The following is a 16,597-nucleotide window of genomic DNA, read 5'->3' on the forward strand; positions in this document are numbered from 1 at the left end:
TGTCACCGAAGCACGCATCTGTGGCGCCCCCTGCTGGCCACTGGCCATACTGCTGTCGCCGGGGAGGGAGGTGTGGGTCCAGGGGGAGAGAGGGACTAGGGGAGCTGGAGTGAGCTGAGGTGGAATGAGACAAACTGGAGGGCCTGGGGAGTGGGAGAACCGGAGGGACTGGGGTCAGCCAGAGTGGCACTGTGCGGACTGGGCTAGTATGGTGACAGAGAAGCCGGCAGTGGACTCAGGGGGGAAGGAGGAATAGGGAGGACTTGGAGACTAGAGTAGACTGGGATGAAGTGGGGAAGCAGAGAGGGGGAAAGGACAGAGCTAGCCAGAGGAGTGGGAATAATGGGCTGAGATAGGCATGGGGGCACTGGGATGGACTGGGGGCTGGGGATATTCCCACTCCCATGTCACAATTCATCTCTGCCTTGCAGGATCACCCCCACAGTGCTGACAGCCATGCCTCAGACGCAGCCCCAGGCCAGGGCAGCCGGTGTGACAGCCCCAAGCAGCCAGCGGGGCAGGAGAGCCCAACCCTCACAGTGCCCTCCGCTGTGAAGGTAACATCTGTGCCACCAGGCTGCCCACGAGAGTGATAGACATGGGCACCTGGCTGTGGCCAAGCCTGAAGTGCTCTGTGCTGCACTCCATGTTTGTGGGGTCTGGGGGTTTGGCCTTTGAGGCTTGGACAATGTGGGGAGCTAAAGCTTGCAGTCAGAAGCTGCAGTTTGGTTCCACTGGTAACTGTAGGAGCTGCAGCACTGCACCCTGCTAGAGATGATTGCTCAGGGGCTGCACTGGAGACATCCCCTGGGGTTGGGGGCAGGGGATAGAAGGCAACACTGAAGCACCTTCCAGGCAAGGAGACTCATCCAGCCTGTGTGCTCTCCACCACAACTGTGAGGGGCAGCCCTGAGGTATCCCCCACATGCAGGCTCAGCATCTCTCAGAGCTGGAGTGTCAGGGTGGCAGCAGGAGCTTGGTCTGTCCCGGGCCTCTGAGTTCCCACGGGGGGTGGCAGGAGCTCTCCTCCCAGCTAATGGCTTTCCTTGTTGGGCCAACAGTCCAAATCATCCAGTGACAACAAGAACCGTCACAAGAAGCCCAAGGACACCAAGCCCAAGGTGAAGAAGCTGAAGTACCACCAGTACATTCCCCCAGACCAGAAGGCAGAGAAGTCTCCTCCACCCATGGACTCTGCCTATGCCAGGCTCCTCCAGCAGCAGCAGCTCTTCCTGCAGCTCCAGATTCTCAGCCAGCAGCAGCAGCAGCAACAGCAGCACTTCAGCTACCCAGGGATGCACCAAGGCCAGCTAAAGTGAGTGACAATTTGCCAACAGCAGGGGTTAGTCCTGGCTCTCCCCATGCTTCTCCTGCCGTGCCCATGCAAGTGAAACACAAACTGGGGACACAGCAGTCTCTGCAAAGCCATTCTGGCTTTGTGCACTGGCTGGGGCAGCAGTGCCCTCCTGGTGGGTCAGCAGCAATCTCCTTACAGCCCAGCCTGGTTTTCCCTGGGGTCAGCAGTCCTTCAGGTCTATCACAGGAGACAGCAACCCCGAGGGAACAAAGACTGGATGAGGCACTTAGTGCCATGGTCTAGTTGATTTGATAGGGCTGGGTAATAGGTTGGACTGAGTGATCTTGGAGGTCTCTTCCTGCCTGTTTGATTCTGTGATTCTATGATTCTAATAGATGTTACAGCTGGGCACAGAGACCAACACCTCCTTTGTTATTTCAGGCAATCCAATGAGCAAATGGTCAAAAGCTCAAATTCTTCATCAACTTCTGTCAGCAACACCCCTCTCTCTCCTGTGAAAACCACCTTCTCAGGCCAGACTTGTGTCTCATCTATCAAGCCAGGCCCTCTGCCATCCAACCTGGATGATCTGAAAGTGAGTACAAGCTTTGGGTTGTGCTGCCCAAAGGGGCTTTGCTGCAGTGCCGTGCCAGAGGCTGAGCTGGCACTGTAGAAGCACCATGGCGTGAGCACACCCAGGAGGACATCAGGCCAGAGCTGGTCACAGAGGCAGTCACTGGAAGCTTGGCTTTGCTGCTCTGCAGGTGGCCTGTGCGTGCATTGCTCCAGAGCATGGAACCAGAGCTGTGGCTTGAGGGGGCTGCAGGCCAGGCCAGCAGCTCAGGGGTCAAGGGCCTTCTGTGCTCCTGCTCCTGCAGCTGTGGCTCCACACCTCTTGTGATTTTGTGGTGGGCATCAGAGATGCTGCTAGCAAACCAGGCAGCGTAACCTCCACTCAGCCTCTCAGTGGTCACTGTGGCCAGGCCAGCTCAGCTCTTTGCACCAGCAGGTACCTCCTGGAGGCTGCAGCTGTGGGCACTGCTTTGAACAGCAGCTCAGTCTCCCATGGAGCCAAGGCAGGCAGGGCAGAAGGGACAAGCACTGACTCCAACAGTCCTTCTATGCTCTGCTCATGAGGCCTCAGCCACAGGGAAGGCCAAGTCCTTTCAGGAGTCCCTAGAGACATGGAGGCAATAAGATGAGAGAGAGATGAGTCTGGCCATAGGGATGCCCCAGCTCGGATCCCTCAGCCATATGCAGGTGCCTGGCCATGGAGTGTTTCCCTCCAAGACACATGGTCACATTCCCTGAGCTAAAGGATGCCATCAGCTAGTTCCTGGTCACTGTGAAAGCTCTCTGCTTGAGTGGCAAGAAGGCTTAGGGAAGTACCCTTATAACCCTCTACAACTTCCTGAAAGGAGATTGGAGCCAGGTGGGTCTCTTCTCCCAAGGAGCCAGCAATAGGCCTTAAGTTGCCCCAGAGAAAGTTTAGATTGGACATGAGGAACAATTTCTTCCCCAAAAGAGTTGTCAAAGGCTGGGACAGGCTGCCCAGAGCAGTGGTGGTGTCCTCATCTCTGGATGGGTTTCAAAGCCATGGAGATGTGGTGTTGGGGCCATGGTTAGGTGGTGCTCTGGCAGTGCTGGGTGAATGGTTGGACTGGATGATCCGAGAGGTCTCTTCCTGTGATTCCACATCACCTACTGCTAGGAGGTGAATCTTGGGTTACCTCCATGTCCCAAGAAGCATTGCTGGTTTCCCGGAGGAAGAAGGGAGGGTTTTCCTTGTAGGAAAAGCTGAGATCCTGCAGTGGTCAGGGCTGTGCATGGTGGCTGTTGACAGCAAGCAGCTGAAGGGGACAGACCTCTGCTCTGCCTGTGAGCTGAGACTTCTTGTCAGAGATCACAGAATCACAGAACTAACCAGGTTGGAAAAGACCTTCGAGATCATTAAGCCCAACTTATCACTTATCACCTTCCAATTAACTAAACCCTGGCACTAAGTGCCTCATCCAGCCCCCTTTTAAACACCTCCAGGGATGAGGACTCCACCACCTCCTCGGGCAGCCCATTCCAATGCCAATCACTCTTGCTGTGAAGAACTTCCTAACATCCAGCCTGAACCTGCCCTGGCACAGCTTGAGGCTGTGTCCCCTTGTTCTGTCCCTGGGTGCCTGGGAGAAGAGACCAACCCCAGCTGGCCACTGCGTCCTCTGGGGGAGCTGTAGACAGAGATTAGGTCTCCCCTGAGCCTCCTCTTCTCCAGGCTGAACACCTCCAGCTTCCTCAGCCGCTCCTCTCAGGGCTGTGCTCCAGACAAGAGGTTTGGCTTCTTCAGGGCTCGGCTGCCGCTGGGACTGACGGTTGGGAGCTTTCCTTCCAGGTGTCAGAGCTGAGGCAGCAGCTCCGGATACGAGGGCTGCCGGTGTCGGGCACCAAGACGGCGCTGATGGAGCGGCTGCGCCCCTTCCAGGAGTGCGGCGGCAGCGCAGTGCCCAGCTTCGGCGAGATCACCACCGTCACCTTCCCGGTCACCCCCACAAGCACCCTGTCCACTTACCAGTCGCAGTCCTCCACCAGCATGTTATCAAACGGCTTCTACCACTTCGGCAGCACCAGCTCCACCCCGCCCATCTCCCCAGCCTCCTCTGACCTCTCCGTGAGCGGCTCTTTGCCGGACACCTTCACCGAGGGGCCCTTGTCCTCGCCGCAGTTCGGTCTGCAGCCGTCGCCCGTGCACGGCAGCGCTGAAGAGAGCCTCATGAGCAGCATGAACGGAGGGAGCATCCAGCTGGAGCTGGAGGGGGTGGACACGGAGAAAGACAAGATGCTGGTGGAAAAGCAGAAGGTCATCAACGAGCTGACGTGGAAACTGCAGCAGGAGCAGAGGCAGGTGGAGGAGCTCCGGATGCAGCTCCAGAAGCGGAAGAGAAGCAGCGGCCTGGAGGAGAAGCAGCAGCCCCCGCAGCATTTCTTCGGTGTCCCCATCAAGCAGGAAAGCGCAGTCTCCAGCTGCCCCTTCGCCTCCAAGCAAACGGCCGCCAAGGGCCCAGCCGGCGGCTCGGAGAAGCTGAGTAGCTGCGGGGCGCAGCTGCCCCACGCCAGCAGCCGCTGCCTGGAACCCGCGGGCCAAGGCACCCTCACCTCCTCCACCTTCCTCAGCCCCCAGTGCTCCCCTCAGCACTCTCCCCTGGGGCCCGCCAAGAGCCCCCAGCACATCAGCCTGCCGCCGTCCCCCAACAGCCACTACCTGCTGTCGCTGTCGCCCGGCGCCGCGCCCGACGGCCAGAGCGGCTCTCCGCACGGCGGCTGCCTGCGCCCCGCGCCGGTGAGTGGGGGCACTGCGGGCATCGCGGCTCCTTCCCCCGCAGCCTGGGGCTGCTGGCACCCAGGGTGGGTACCACGGGGACATGCCCGGAGAGGCAAGAGTGCCCCAGATGGACAACGGGTGGAAGCTGGTGGAACCACAGGGTCCTTGGCAGGCCATCCCCTGGGGAACCCTTCCTGCCACCCCACTTGCCCTGGGGAACCACGGCGCAGCTCCTGTGCCCCATGGAGTCCAGGCACAGCTCCAGCTGCCCTGGGGGAGCCCTGGCACAGCACGCTTTTCCCCTAGGGCACCCTGGCACTGCTCTCTGCCTCTGGATGAGCACTGGCACAGTTCTCTGTGTCTTGAGAGAGTCCTCGCAGAGCATCCTCTGCCAGTGGAGCCCTGGCACAGCATCTTCTGCCCCATGGAGCCCTGGCATAGCTCCATTGCCCCTGGTTAAGCACTGGCACAGTTCCCTCTGCCCCTGGAGGAGTCCTGGCACAGATTCCTCTGCCCTGAGGGAGCACTGGCACATCTTCTGCCCTGGAAGAGTTCTAATGCAGCTGCTTCTCCTCTCAGGGGGAGGCCCCGGCACAGTTTGCTGTATCCCTGGGGAAGCCCTGGCACAGCTCCCCCTGCCCCATGGAGCCCTGGCAGAGTTCTTTTGGCCCCATGGAGCGCTGCCATGGCTCTCTCCACCCTAGGAAAGCCCTGGCACAGCTTCTCCTGCCCATGGAGTCCTGGCACAGTTGTATCCACAGCAAGGAAGAAGTGGCACAAATCTCTCACCCCCTGGGAGAGCTCTGACACCGTTTCTGCAGCCCTGGCAGAGCCCACTCAGTGTTACTGGGCTTCTTGGCATCTTGCTGTGCCACTGCAGCCCCTCACCATGTCTGGGGGGCTTTGAGCACTGGGCTACAGAGCAGTGCCCCTGGAAGCCTTTTCTGGGGAAGCTAGAGCAGGACCTGCAGTTGGGAATCTGCAGCAGACAGAGTTTGTGCCTTCCACCAGGAAACCAGCAGGGCAGTGCTGCCCCTTCAGCAGCCACCACCCCTCACTCAGCCCTGTGTGCAGGTACCAAGACTTGGAGAGGGGCACCTGCTGCCAACAGAGTCACAGAATCACAGAATGGTAGGAGCTGGAAGGCAGCCCTGAAGATCATTGAGTCCAACCCCCCTGCCAGAGCAGCATCACCCAGGACAGGTCACACAGGAGCACATCCAGGAAGTCTCCAGAGGAGACTCCACCACCTCTCTGGGCAGCCTGCTCCAGGGCTCTGCCACCCTCTAAGTCAAGAAGTTCCTCCTTGTGTTCAGGAATGTGGAGAAATGCTGCCAGGAGTGACCAAACAGGCTCCCTGATGGCTGGCAGGGAGGTGTGCAGAAGGGCTGTCCAGTCCCAGGTCAGGGAGGGCAGGATGAAGATGCCTTGTCCCCAGGGACCTGCAGGGAGTGCAGGGACCATCATGCCAGTCAAGGTGCTGGGCTCAAAAATCAGAGTGTCCTGAGAGCCCTGGGAAGAGGCAGTCACTGGTGGCCACTTAGCAGAGGGTCGGTGCAGGGTGAAGGGAACATGGTGCCATGCACCCAGGATCTGCCCTTCCTGTCCCTGCAGTGCTCTCCTGAAGGTCACTGCCAGCCCCGTGCTGGAGGGGCATCTCTCCTGCAAGGGACACAGCCATTCATGGGGGCTGGAGCCACTGCCCTGGCTGGTGGCTGGAGGAACTCTCCTCCTAATGCCCTCTACTCTTCTCTTTGTGGTTTGCTGCAGCAGATGACAAGAAGTCAGCAGATGGACGAGCTCCTGGACGTGCTGATTGAAAGCGGAGGTAGGCACAGCTTCCCCGGTCCCCTCCGGGGCTTCCTCCCAAGCCAGTGCTGGCCCGTGGGGCTCAGTGCCCTCCGTGCACCCTTGCAGGGCTGCCTGAGTTGAGTTCAGCTCCCATTCTCCCTCCCTGTGCCAGCAGCCAGCGAAATGGAAGCCCAGAACATACTGGTCCTGCTGGAGCCTGCTCCTGCACATGCAGACCGGGTGAGGTGCCAGGGCTCAGCCTGCGCAGAGAGCAGGGACTGCAGGGCAGGGACTGCCAGCAGCCTTCCCACACCTCCAAACAGAGCCCCCAATAACCCCACTGTGCCCAGAGCTGCTAGTGCCATCTCCCACCACTGCCAGTGCCCTCCCCTGTGCAGAGTGCTGCCTGTGCCCTTGCCCTGCACAAGCCATGCCCAGCCCCATGGGGACAGCTGCCAGCGCTCCTGCCCTAGAGACTCTGTCCAAGACCAGGGTAGCCAAGGTCAGAAAGCCAGAATATGTGAGACTTGCCACTAGGAGGGTGGGCATTAGTGCCAAGGGGACCGAGTGGGTAGCAGGTCTCTGTGGGCATGCCCAAGAGCCCAGCGGGGGGTGCCGCTGTGCCCAGCAGTGGTGGACACCCCCGGAGTACCTCAGGCCTCTCTGGTTTGTTGACAGAAATGCCAGCCAATGCCAAGGACGACCGCTCCTGCCTGCAGAAGGTGCCTCAGATAACAGTGTCCACAGGGAGCTCCGGCGCTCCTCTCCCCAAGCCGTCTGCCCCCTTCGAGCAGGTGCCCTCAGCCCAGCTCTCCTTCGAGCACTGCCCGGGCAGCGGCGACGCTCACCTCGAGGTGCTGCTGAACGCCCACAGCCCCCTGGGCAGGGTCAGCGAGATCGCCCTGCTGAAGATGGGGGCGGAGGAGCCTCACTTCGAAGGGGTGCTGGAGGGCTTCTCCAGCAAAGCCGCCGACGAACTGCTCACCTCCCAGGAGATCCTGCAGACCCCCCTCTCGCCCATGGACACGCAGCTGTCCCCTTCCCCTGCCGACGGCCCCGCGCTGCAGATGAGCTTCACCGAGTCTCCGTGGGAGACGATGGAGTGGTTGGACCTCACCCCACCCAGCTCCGCCACCGCCTTCGGCTCGCTCACCCCCGCGGGCCCCAGCATCTTCAACATCGATTTCCTGGACGTCACTGACCTCAACCTCAACACCAGCATGGACCTGCACCTGCAGCAGTGGTGAAGGGCAGGGCGCTGGGGGCAGGACGCCGCAAGGCTGCAGCAGCCAGCGCAGGGTTTCTGTCGCGGCAGAGCCCACGCTGGGCTCCTGTGCCGCAGCCAGGGGGAGCTGAAGTTATTTTCCCGGCAGATAAACTCGGTTGGACTTCAGCGGCTGCGAATGCACAGCACACCAGCTCTGGAGCTCTGGTTTTCCTCCGTCGCCACGTCCCCACAGAGGACACCAGTGCCTTTAACCACACTTCTTCAGATTGCCAAAGAGCTTCGGGTTTCTTTCCTTTGCCCTTTCCCTTCCCAGTTTTAGCGGTCACTCTCCTGAGAACTGGAGCAGCTCCTGACAAAACTGTGTGGTCAGGAGACCTCGTCTGGGCAGCAACGGGAAATCATGGAGAGGAGGACCCACTGCTGCCCTCTCCTCTTCTCTCCTGCTCATCCATCCCGCTGGGCCTCCCTTGGCCGTGCCTAGGACAGGAGATGTGGGCACAGGGAAGCTCTGCCCAGCCAGGGTGACAGGCACACTTCTGCATACAGCCAGGCTCACCTCATGGCCATCTTCCTGCCCTGCAAGCTGCCTGGCCCAGTCCCTGCAGAGCTCCACTCCAGGTGGATGAGAGATGGAGACCACTGTGTTCATGGTGCACCTTGTCATGTCTGGATGGTGCCTGGGGTGCTGAAAGCTGAGGAATTGTCCCGGCTGCAGCCTGAACTGAATCAGGCTGGAGCCTGTGAGCTTGCAGCAGAGTGCTCTGGGTGTTGGCTGCAGCTGCTCAGGCTGCAGGTGCAGGTATCAAAGGGGATGGAGCAGCTCAGGGGAGCTGCCATGTCCCAGCTAGTACGGTACAGAGGAAGAGATGTGTGAAATGTTTCGGTCCAAGGTAGGGGCAAGTTGTATGGAAAACACAGGCAGGCTCTGGGGGGGGGCTGTCCCTTGCACAGCCAGAAGTCAGGATGATCTCCATCACCTTGCATGATCCCTGGAAGCAGGAGGAGCTAGAAACGGACACTCAGCGACCGGCACATGGGGCAGGGCTGAGCAGGCCCTTGCATGGCTGCAGTTCCCCGGGGACATTTGCTTTCATCACCTCCACTCCTCTGCTGTCCACCCTCCGTCCTTCCTCCCCTTTGCCCTTGATCCCTACCAGCCATCCACTCCCTCCCGAGCTGATTGCAGTGCCACTGCTCACCCAGCCCAGAGCAAGGCCGTCTGGAGAAGAGCTGTGAATCACCGAGCCCGGAGGAGCTCCTTCTCCTGAAGCCAGCAGGGCTGCTCCCGTCTGGAGTCTCCAGCCTTTCTCCTAGGAGTCTCTGTGCAATAAACTGCTCAGGCTGTAGCAAGACGGAGCCTTTGCTTCACCTCTCGTCTGCCACCGAAGCCCTTGCTGCAGACTGCGTGACGGAGTCGTCGCCTCCTCTGCAGCTCCGCCTTTGCCTGGCACCAGCTGCTGCTGAAAAGCCTTGACCTGGGCAGACTGAGCGTTCTTAATGCCTGTGTGACTGGAAGGACAGCAGATGAGCGAGGCAGCGGCTGAGGGGTGGTCCAGGCCGGAGCGTGGGGCTGCTGGGGGCTCCCCTAGGGGTGCCGGAGCCGTGGCAGGGGCTCTGCAGCCCCCGGCCCTGCCGCAGGCTGTACGAAGCACGGGGCAGGAGCTTTGGAGTCACTATTTAAGGCACCCCTTTGCTGTTGCACAAAGGCTCACAGGGCACTGCTAGGGCAGGCACTCGCGGGGTGCAGTTCTTGAACAGAGGTTCTTTTGATGAGGGGCCCGGGGGAGCCAGGCCCTGGAGCACGCTCACGGCACTGGGATCAGCGTGGTGCCGGCTGCTGCTCCGCGGCGCTGGGCAGGGCTGGCCTGGTGACCTCTCCTCTCAGCAGATGTGTTTCCTTTTTTAAAGGGATGCTCTCAGCTTCAACCCTGTAAGCAGCACATTTCCTTACCTATGTTACCAGCAACACCCCCACTATTAAACCCCCTTTGTCTTGCCACTCTCCCCCTCTCAGCTCGCTGATTGATTTTGCCGACGACAGCAGCCACAGACATCCCAGCTGTGGGGTGAGCATCAGCTCCAGGCCCTGCTGGAGCCCACTTCTGCCCTCCTGCCTGGGCGATCTCCAAGTCCTCTATGGTTCCCAGGTAGGAGACACTTGTCCCAGCACCAGGAGGCTTGGCAGTAGGAGTTACCCAGGACTTTCACCAGCTGAACTTCACAGACCTTGACTGCTCTCACCAAAATAAAGCAGCCTGAGAGGCCATGAGCATCAGCTGCTCTCCCCCAAGACTGTGGGAGGTCCTGAGTCACCAGACCCTTCAAGTCCCTGGCAGGAGAGGGACACGCTTGGTCTGACTTGCTGCCTCCTTGCCGTCTCTTTCTGGGAGCCCATGTCCCTAGCAAGTCTCTGAGCTCTGCAGATGCTTCGTGGAGTCAAATCCTTCATGGTGCCTCCTTCCTTGCATCAGACACTGCCTGTCCAGCTCGCACGGAGGTGCCAACTGGAGCAAGTTAATTCTCAGGGCACTGGGATGTAGTCTGAGTGAGCTGCGTCTGAAGCTACAAATTCAAGTTCAAAGCTTCCAAAATAGCTGGGCTGGAGCAATTGGTGCTTGGTCAACCCCCTGCTGTGACTCCCACTTTGCAGAGGGACCCCTCCTCGGGGTTTGGCAGCACCCACTATCCCGAAACCATGCCAGCCTCTGGACAAGGGCTGCATGGTACCAGGCAACCTTCAGCCTCCCTGTGGCACTTACACTTATTTCTGGAGATACTTGTCCCACATCTGGGAGGTGTCCCTGGTGCTGCTGCAGCTCTGCCAGCTGGTTGCTCTTACGCTGCTCCAAGTCCTCCCAAATGCCTGAACACCTCAAATCATGAAACAGAGACCCTGCAGTCTCTGGCTTATCCCCCACGTACTCCTGAAGGCCTGAAAAATGCAATGTTATGGGGAAAAAAAGAGTTTTTAGGAGTAGTTAATCCTAGGAAAAAAGATGTCAATTAAAAACCCCACCTGGCTGATGCTTTCCTGCTCAGCAGTGGGCAAGCAGGTGACAGCCTGCCTGGCCTCACTGGGCCAGCTAACAGCCCACACTGCCTTAGATGTTCCCTCAGCTTCAGCTGCACCACGCAGCTGCAGTGAGACTGGCTCCAGGGTGCAGTCCCCAGTGCTGTGAGGCTTAGGAAGGAGGTTAAGCATGCCCAGGAGGTGGTGAGCAGCCTCAGCAAGCTAAGCAGAGTGTGGCATTTAGGGCAGAGAGGCGGGCACATGGCCTGCGGTGCTGGGAGCGCATCCCCAGCATCCTGCCCGCAGTGGCCAGAAGCAGCGCTGAGGTTTGGTCTGGTGAGGGATACTGGGCAGGAGGTGGCAGGGCTGCCCTCGGGGTCAGCCAGGGCTGGGGACAGTGAAGAACAGGAGGAACAGCAGCTAGAACCCAGAGGCAGCAGCTGAGGGCCGCGGGTGCAGGCTTTGGGCGCAGCACTGGGCAAGGCCAGCGCCAAGCAGGGCGCAGAGAGCACTCCGCAGCCACAAACCAGGTCACGAAGCAGGTTAAATTCAATTGAGTAGTTTAATAATTCTTCAGGTCAAAGGTCTTAAGATCTTACCAGGTAACAATTTACAGGGTACCTAGTGAAGAGTGGCTGGCATGGGAAAAGGAGAAAAGAATACAGGACGTGCCCCACCTGGGAATAGTTTAATGTTAGCCTCTGTCAGCGCAACACGTTTTTGGTACAGACAGGCTCACTCTAGTGCCCAGAGCTCCCTTCAGCAGGAGTTCAGCTGAGCACACCGTCCCCAGAAAGTACACTGCGACTGTAAAGCAACAGAATTTCATAGCAGTAAAATCTATTGCACTTTGTGAAGAATAAAAAAAACAAACCCAACTCCTCCTCTGCCCCCTCCAGCTCCAGGAGGCAAAGCAGCGCTCTCGCTGGGCGAGCAAAGGCTTCTCCTCTCCTCCAGGCAAAGTCTCTTCGGTGTTCAGACAGACAAGGCCTAGCTTTTGTTTGTTTGCTTTTTTCCTTTTTATTATTACTTGAAACAACAATTGGAAGAGTTTGAGAGGAAGGAAAAGAGAAAAAAAAAAATATCTTTCCAGTAGCTGCTGAGAAGTCTCCCAAGTTTCGAGTCTAGAAATGAATTCTTTTGTTGTCTTTTTTTTTTTAGGTGCTATCCAATCACGGCCAACAAATCACTGTTACTCATTTCCACAGCTCATGAACATGTCCACAAAAGAGCAAGATGAGGTCTCTCTTTGACCAACACTAACACTGTGTGATCAGGTTATTACAGGGACGCACTTTAAATGTGACAACAGCATACAGACAGATGGGGAAGAACACCACAAGTATTGCACATGGTGTCTGGGCGAGCATTAAAAACACTGCAACATGGTGATGAGAACTCTTTACAGCTCCTGCTCCCTCAGCCCTTGTTCCGGAGGTGGATGTAGCAGCCAGGTTCAATCGACGTACATCGGCGAGCTGGGAGTGGCTGGCATCTGATCCAGGATCTTGCAGACATAGCAGGCCACGTCCACCGTGCGCTCTTCGTACATCAGGATGAAGGGATGCTTCTGCAAGCAGAGACAGGGACAGGGGCACTGTCACCTTCTGACACCCTGCTGGCTGCCCCAGGGCAAAGCTCAGCCTTGGGATGCAGACTGGGGGCAGGGAGGAGGGCAGCGTGGCGCTGGCACACAGACTGAGAGGTGACCTCAGCAGAGTTTATCAATGGTTTTTGGACATTAGGAAAAAAGCTTTTCAGGGAGAGAGTGGGCAGGGACTGGAATGAGCTGCCCAGGGAGGAGGTGGAGCCACCCAGCCTGGATGTGTTTAAGAGTCATTTGGATGTGGTGCTTGATGATATGATTTAAGGTGAACCTTGTGGAGTAGGATTAGAGGTTGGGCCTGGAGCTCCTGAGGGGCTTTGCCAGCCTGGACGGTTCTGTGAGTCTGTAAATATGTAAAAGGTGAGTGCCAGGAGGCTGGAGCCAGGCTCTGCTTGGTGATGCCCACTGACAGGACAAGGAGCAATGGGTGGAGGTGGAAGTTGAGGCATAGAAAGTTCCATGGAAACATGAGGAATTTTTTTTCCTGTGAGGGTGACAGAGCCCTGGAACAGGCTGCCCCTAGGGGGGCTGTGGAGTCTCCCTCTCTGGAGAGATTCAAAACCTGCCTGGACGTGTTTCTGTGTGAACTGCTCCAGGTGATCCTGCTCAGGCAGGGGGTTGGACTGGATGAGCTTTGGAGGTCCCTTCCAGCCCCTGACATTCTGGGATTCTGTCTATCTGTGTTGTTCTTGTGCAGGAGGGAGGTGGTAGAGGACCCCAGGGGGGTCAGGAACTGGCACATGGGCAGGAGGTAGCGAGGGTGCAGTGTTAGCAGCCCTGGCTCCTTCGCAGCGTGGACAGAAACACTGCCAAGAGAGGTTCCATCAGCAGCAGTGGGGGGACAGGAGTGACAGATCAGGGAGGAGATTCAAGTTGCACCAGGGCAGGTCTAAGTTGTATGAGAGGAACAATTTCTTCCCCAGAAGGGGTTGAAAAACCTTGGCCCAGGCTGCCCAGGGCAGTGGTGGAGTCCTCATCCCTGGAGGGGTTTCAAAGCCATGTAGCTGTGGTGCTGAGGGCCATGGGTTGGTGGTGTCCTGGCAGTGCTGGGTTAGCAGTCAGACTCTATCTTAAAGGTCCTGTCCTACCTCAACTGTTCTGTGATTCTGTCAGAGCCCACACCCAGCCCTCCTGCCCCCTCTGCTCTGCCCAGGAGGCTGCACTGGCCCAACCCAGCTCAGAGGAGCTAGAAAGTCACAACACAGTGACTCTGGGCCAGGACACCAGGCAAGCTCCTTCTGTATCCCATCTCCACCATCAGGGACCCAGCGCCATGATTTCATCTCCTGCCCAGGTGGATCATACAGCTCCTAGAAGGTGCCAAGTGTGACTTAGCCTAAAAGCATCACAGCACTTCCACACCCAGACAGACCTTGCTGTGTCCTGCTCCAGGGCCCTGCTCTTTCAAGTCTCACTTTTGCTGAGCATTTGCAGGTGACACCTCTGGTCAACCACTGGGAAGGCTCCTGCAAGGTACCAGGACCTCCAGCAGCATTTACAGGGCACACTCAGCATGCAGGGCCCACACCTGCCCACTTCAGGGACCACCCACCCACTGCAGGGGGGCATTTCCCCCACACTGGTCTCTTCCAGTGGTGACAGACACTCATAACCCTATAGGACAGAGACTGTGCCATGGAGGTGGTGCCTGGAGGTTGGTAGCCTGAGCAGACCTGGAGCAACCTCAGCTCTTGTCCCCAGTGTTGTGTGAGCGGCAGAGCCACAGAGAGCAGCACTGCAGGGGGCAGCAGCAGAGCCATGGGGGGCAGCAGCAGCCACACTTTTCACTCACCAGAAGCTCTTTGTACTTTGGCCTTTTGGACTCGTCCTTTGTAAGGCTAAAGAAAGCAGAAAGAGTTAGGAGAAGGCAGGGCAGGGCTGCAGACATGGGGGACAGGGCTGGGCAGCACTTGGCAAGACTCCACTGCTCACCACCTTCTGGACAAACCAGCCCTGTGCTGCCAGTGACCACGGGGATGCCCTCTCTCCTTCCCTCCCCACATGGACACCCACAAGCCCTGCTGGGCCTGAGCCCCAGGCAGCTGGAAGCAGGGCACCATCCTGCCTGCAGCCTCCACAGGGCATAGGTCTGACTGCAGCTTTGGGCAACAGCAGCTGGCCTGTCCTCCAGCCACCAGCCAGTGCCACCTGCCCAGGATGGGCAAGGCACACAGCCGCCATCTGGGCACTGTGGGCAAAGCCAAGGCTGCAGCAGACAGATGTGGGGCTGGGGCTGTGCTCCCAGACCCTCCCAGCTCGTCCCCAGCACTGGTGACACCTCCGGTGCTGAGCAGGTCAGTACAGCAGGAAGGGACAGGAGGGCCCAGACCGAAAGTGTCCCCCGCTGGGGATTCCTCTGGCATTTGCACTATCACCGACGGACGGCAGGTGGCAGCACAGGGCACCAATGCCCCGGAGGCACAGGCAGGAGGGCTGCTGGAGGGGACTGTCGATGGGCACCAGCAGCCCCCGAGCTGGGAGCCAGAGCTGCCCCACTGGAAGGAGATGGCAGGACACAGCACCTTTGCCAGGCGAGGGCAGCTTCCCCCGGGCCCTTTAGAGAGGCTCCTAACCCCTGGCACCAGAAAGCAGAGGGTCAGCAGCACCACACTGCACCCAGTAACCTGCCTGGGACCTGGACCAGAGCTGTGCATGGCAGAGAAGGCACAAGAGGCCTGCCTGCTGCACATCTCCTTCAGGCTCCTGCTGCCCAGAAGCAGTTCATTTCCTGACCACTGCCACTCTGGGGCTTGAAGTTCTCCTCACAGCAGCTTTAAGGCAGCTGGGCAGAACTTCAGCTCTCAGACTCTGTGTTGCTCTGTGATTTCCACGAATGCATCCATCTTCTCCAGCTCAACACAAAACTCTGTCTGGATGGGCAGCAGTGTCACCAGATGCCACCCAGCTCCTCTGCAGGAACCTCACAGAACATCCCAGCTCTTCCCCAGGCAGCTGCTGAAGCCAGCCATGGAATTGGGATGCTCTGCAGAGTCTGGAGCCCAAAGCTCAGTGGCTGGGAGCAGCTTCAGGAAGAGGATGACTGCAGAGAAACATCTAACAGAGGTGGGCTGGAAGGGTGAATGTCCCAGCCAGGCAGTCTCAGCACTTTCCAAAGAAAACTGCCAGGCAAATCCCAGACACTTTCTAACATGCCCAGAAATGCCTACAGGGCAGGCAGGCAGGCACTGCAGGACTGGCCCTCAGAGCTCCTCCAGCCTTCAGGATGCACAAAGCCAGAAGATGAAGCTAGTGGGGGGCCTGGAGCACAGCCCTGGGAGGAGAGGCTGAGGGAGCTGGGGGTGTGCAGTCTGGAAAAGAAAAAGCTCAGGGCAGAGCTCACTGCTGTCGACAACTACCTGAAGGGAGGTTGTAGCCAGGTGGGGTTGGTCTCTTCTCCCATGCAACCAGCAACAGAACAAGGGGACACAGTCTCAAATTGTGCCAGGTGAGATCTAGGCTGGATGTTAGGAAGAAGTTGTTGGCAGAGAGAGTGATTGGCATTGGAATGGGCTGCCCAGGGAGGTGGTGGAGTTGCCATTCCTGAAGGTGTTCAAGAAGAGACTGGGTGAGGCACTTAGTGCCACAGTCTAGGTGATTGGCTAGGGCTGGGTGCTGGAGGTGCCAGGCATCCTCAGCAATGCCATGAGCCCTGCCTGCCCCTCACTAAGGGTAGTAAGTGAAGTGTTTGCCCTGGTGTGGCTGGAAAGACGTCACAGATTACTGACAAACCAGCTTAAACCAGGAAGCTGCCTGCTGGAAAAGGCCCTGGGGGTGCTGCTCAGCAGCCAGATGAAGGTGAGCCAGCCTGCGCCCAGCTGGCCAAGGAGGGCACCCGGCCCTGGATCAGCAATGGTGTGGCCAGCAGGAGCAAGTCAAGGACTGGTGAGGCCACAGCTTGAGCACTGGGTTTGGTTTTGGGCCCCTCACTGCTAGAAGGACATTGAGGGGCTGGAGCAGGTCCAGAAAAGGGCAATGAAGATGGGGAAGAGTCTGGAGAACAGGGCTGGGGAGGAGCAGCTGAGGGAGCTGGGGGGGTTCAATGTGGAGAAGAGGAGGCTGAGGGCAGAGCTCATTGCTCTCTGCAGCTGAGAGGAAGCTGGAGGCAGGCAGGGGCTGGGTTCTGCTCCCAGGGAACAAGAATAAGAGGAAATGGCCTCAAGTTGTGCCAGGGGAGGTTTAAATTGAACGCTAGGAAAATTTTATTCCTCTGAAGGGACAAAAGCCATGGAGATGTGGGGCTGAGAGGCACGGCTTAGTGGTGACCTGGCAGTGCTGGGTTGGACCCCACAATGTTAAAGGTCTCTGATTCCATAAATAAATCCCAGAACTGGATGGCAAACTGCTCCTGCAGCCTG

At 58.3% G+C, this 16,597-nt stretch overlaps 2 protein-coding genes across 2 annotated transcripts in view; one reads left to right on the top strand and one right to left on the bottom strand.

The window, feature by feature from the left end:
* Positions 1 to 7,915, top strand: part of MYOCD (myocardin) — a 35,618-nt gene extending 27,703 nt beyond the window's left edge. Inside the window, exons 7-12 of the mRNA XM_064151167.1 lie at positions 432 to 557; positions 1,062 to 1,315; positions 1,739 to 1,892; positions 3,681 to 4,625; positions 6,378 to 6,435; positions 7,077 to 7,915. Coding sequence (XP_064007237.1) covers positions 432 to 557; positions 1,062 to 1,315; positions 1,739 to 1,892; positions 3,681 to 4,625; positions 6,378 to 6,435; positions 7,077 to 7,645 — 2,106 coding nt within the window. The 3' untranslated portion in view covers positions 7,646 to 7,915. The remainder of the gene's footprint in view (positions 1 to 431; positions 558 to 1,061; positions 1,316 to 1,738; positions 1,893 to 3,680; positions 4,626 to 6,377; positions 6,436 to 7,076) is intronic.
* Positions 7,916 to 11,179: 3,264 nt separating this feature from the next.
* MAP2K4 (mitogen-activated protein kinase kinase 4) overlaps positions 11,180 to 16,597 on the bottom strand; it is a 73,891-nt gene continuing 68,473 nt past the window's right edge. The window contains exons 10-11 of the mRNA XM_064151168.1: positions 14,035 to 14,080; positions 11,180 to 12,206 (exon numbers count right to left, since the gene is read on the bottom strand). Of these exons, the coding sequence (XP_064007238.1) occupies positions 12,093 to 12,206; positions 14,035 to 14,080 (160 nt within the window). The 3' untranslated portion in view covers positions 11,180 to 12,092. The remainder of the gene's footprint in view (positions 12,207 to 14,034; positions 14,081 to 16,597) is intronic.

Source organism: Pogoniulus pusillus, chromosome 11 (genome assembly GCF_015220805.1).
Source record: "Pogoniulus pusillus isolate bPogPus1 chromosome 11, bPogPus1.pri, whole genome shotgun sequence".
Lineage (NCBI taxonomy): Eukaryota > Metazoa > Chordata > Aves > Piciformes > Lybiidae > Pogoniulus > Pogoniulus pusillus.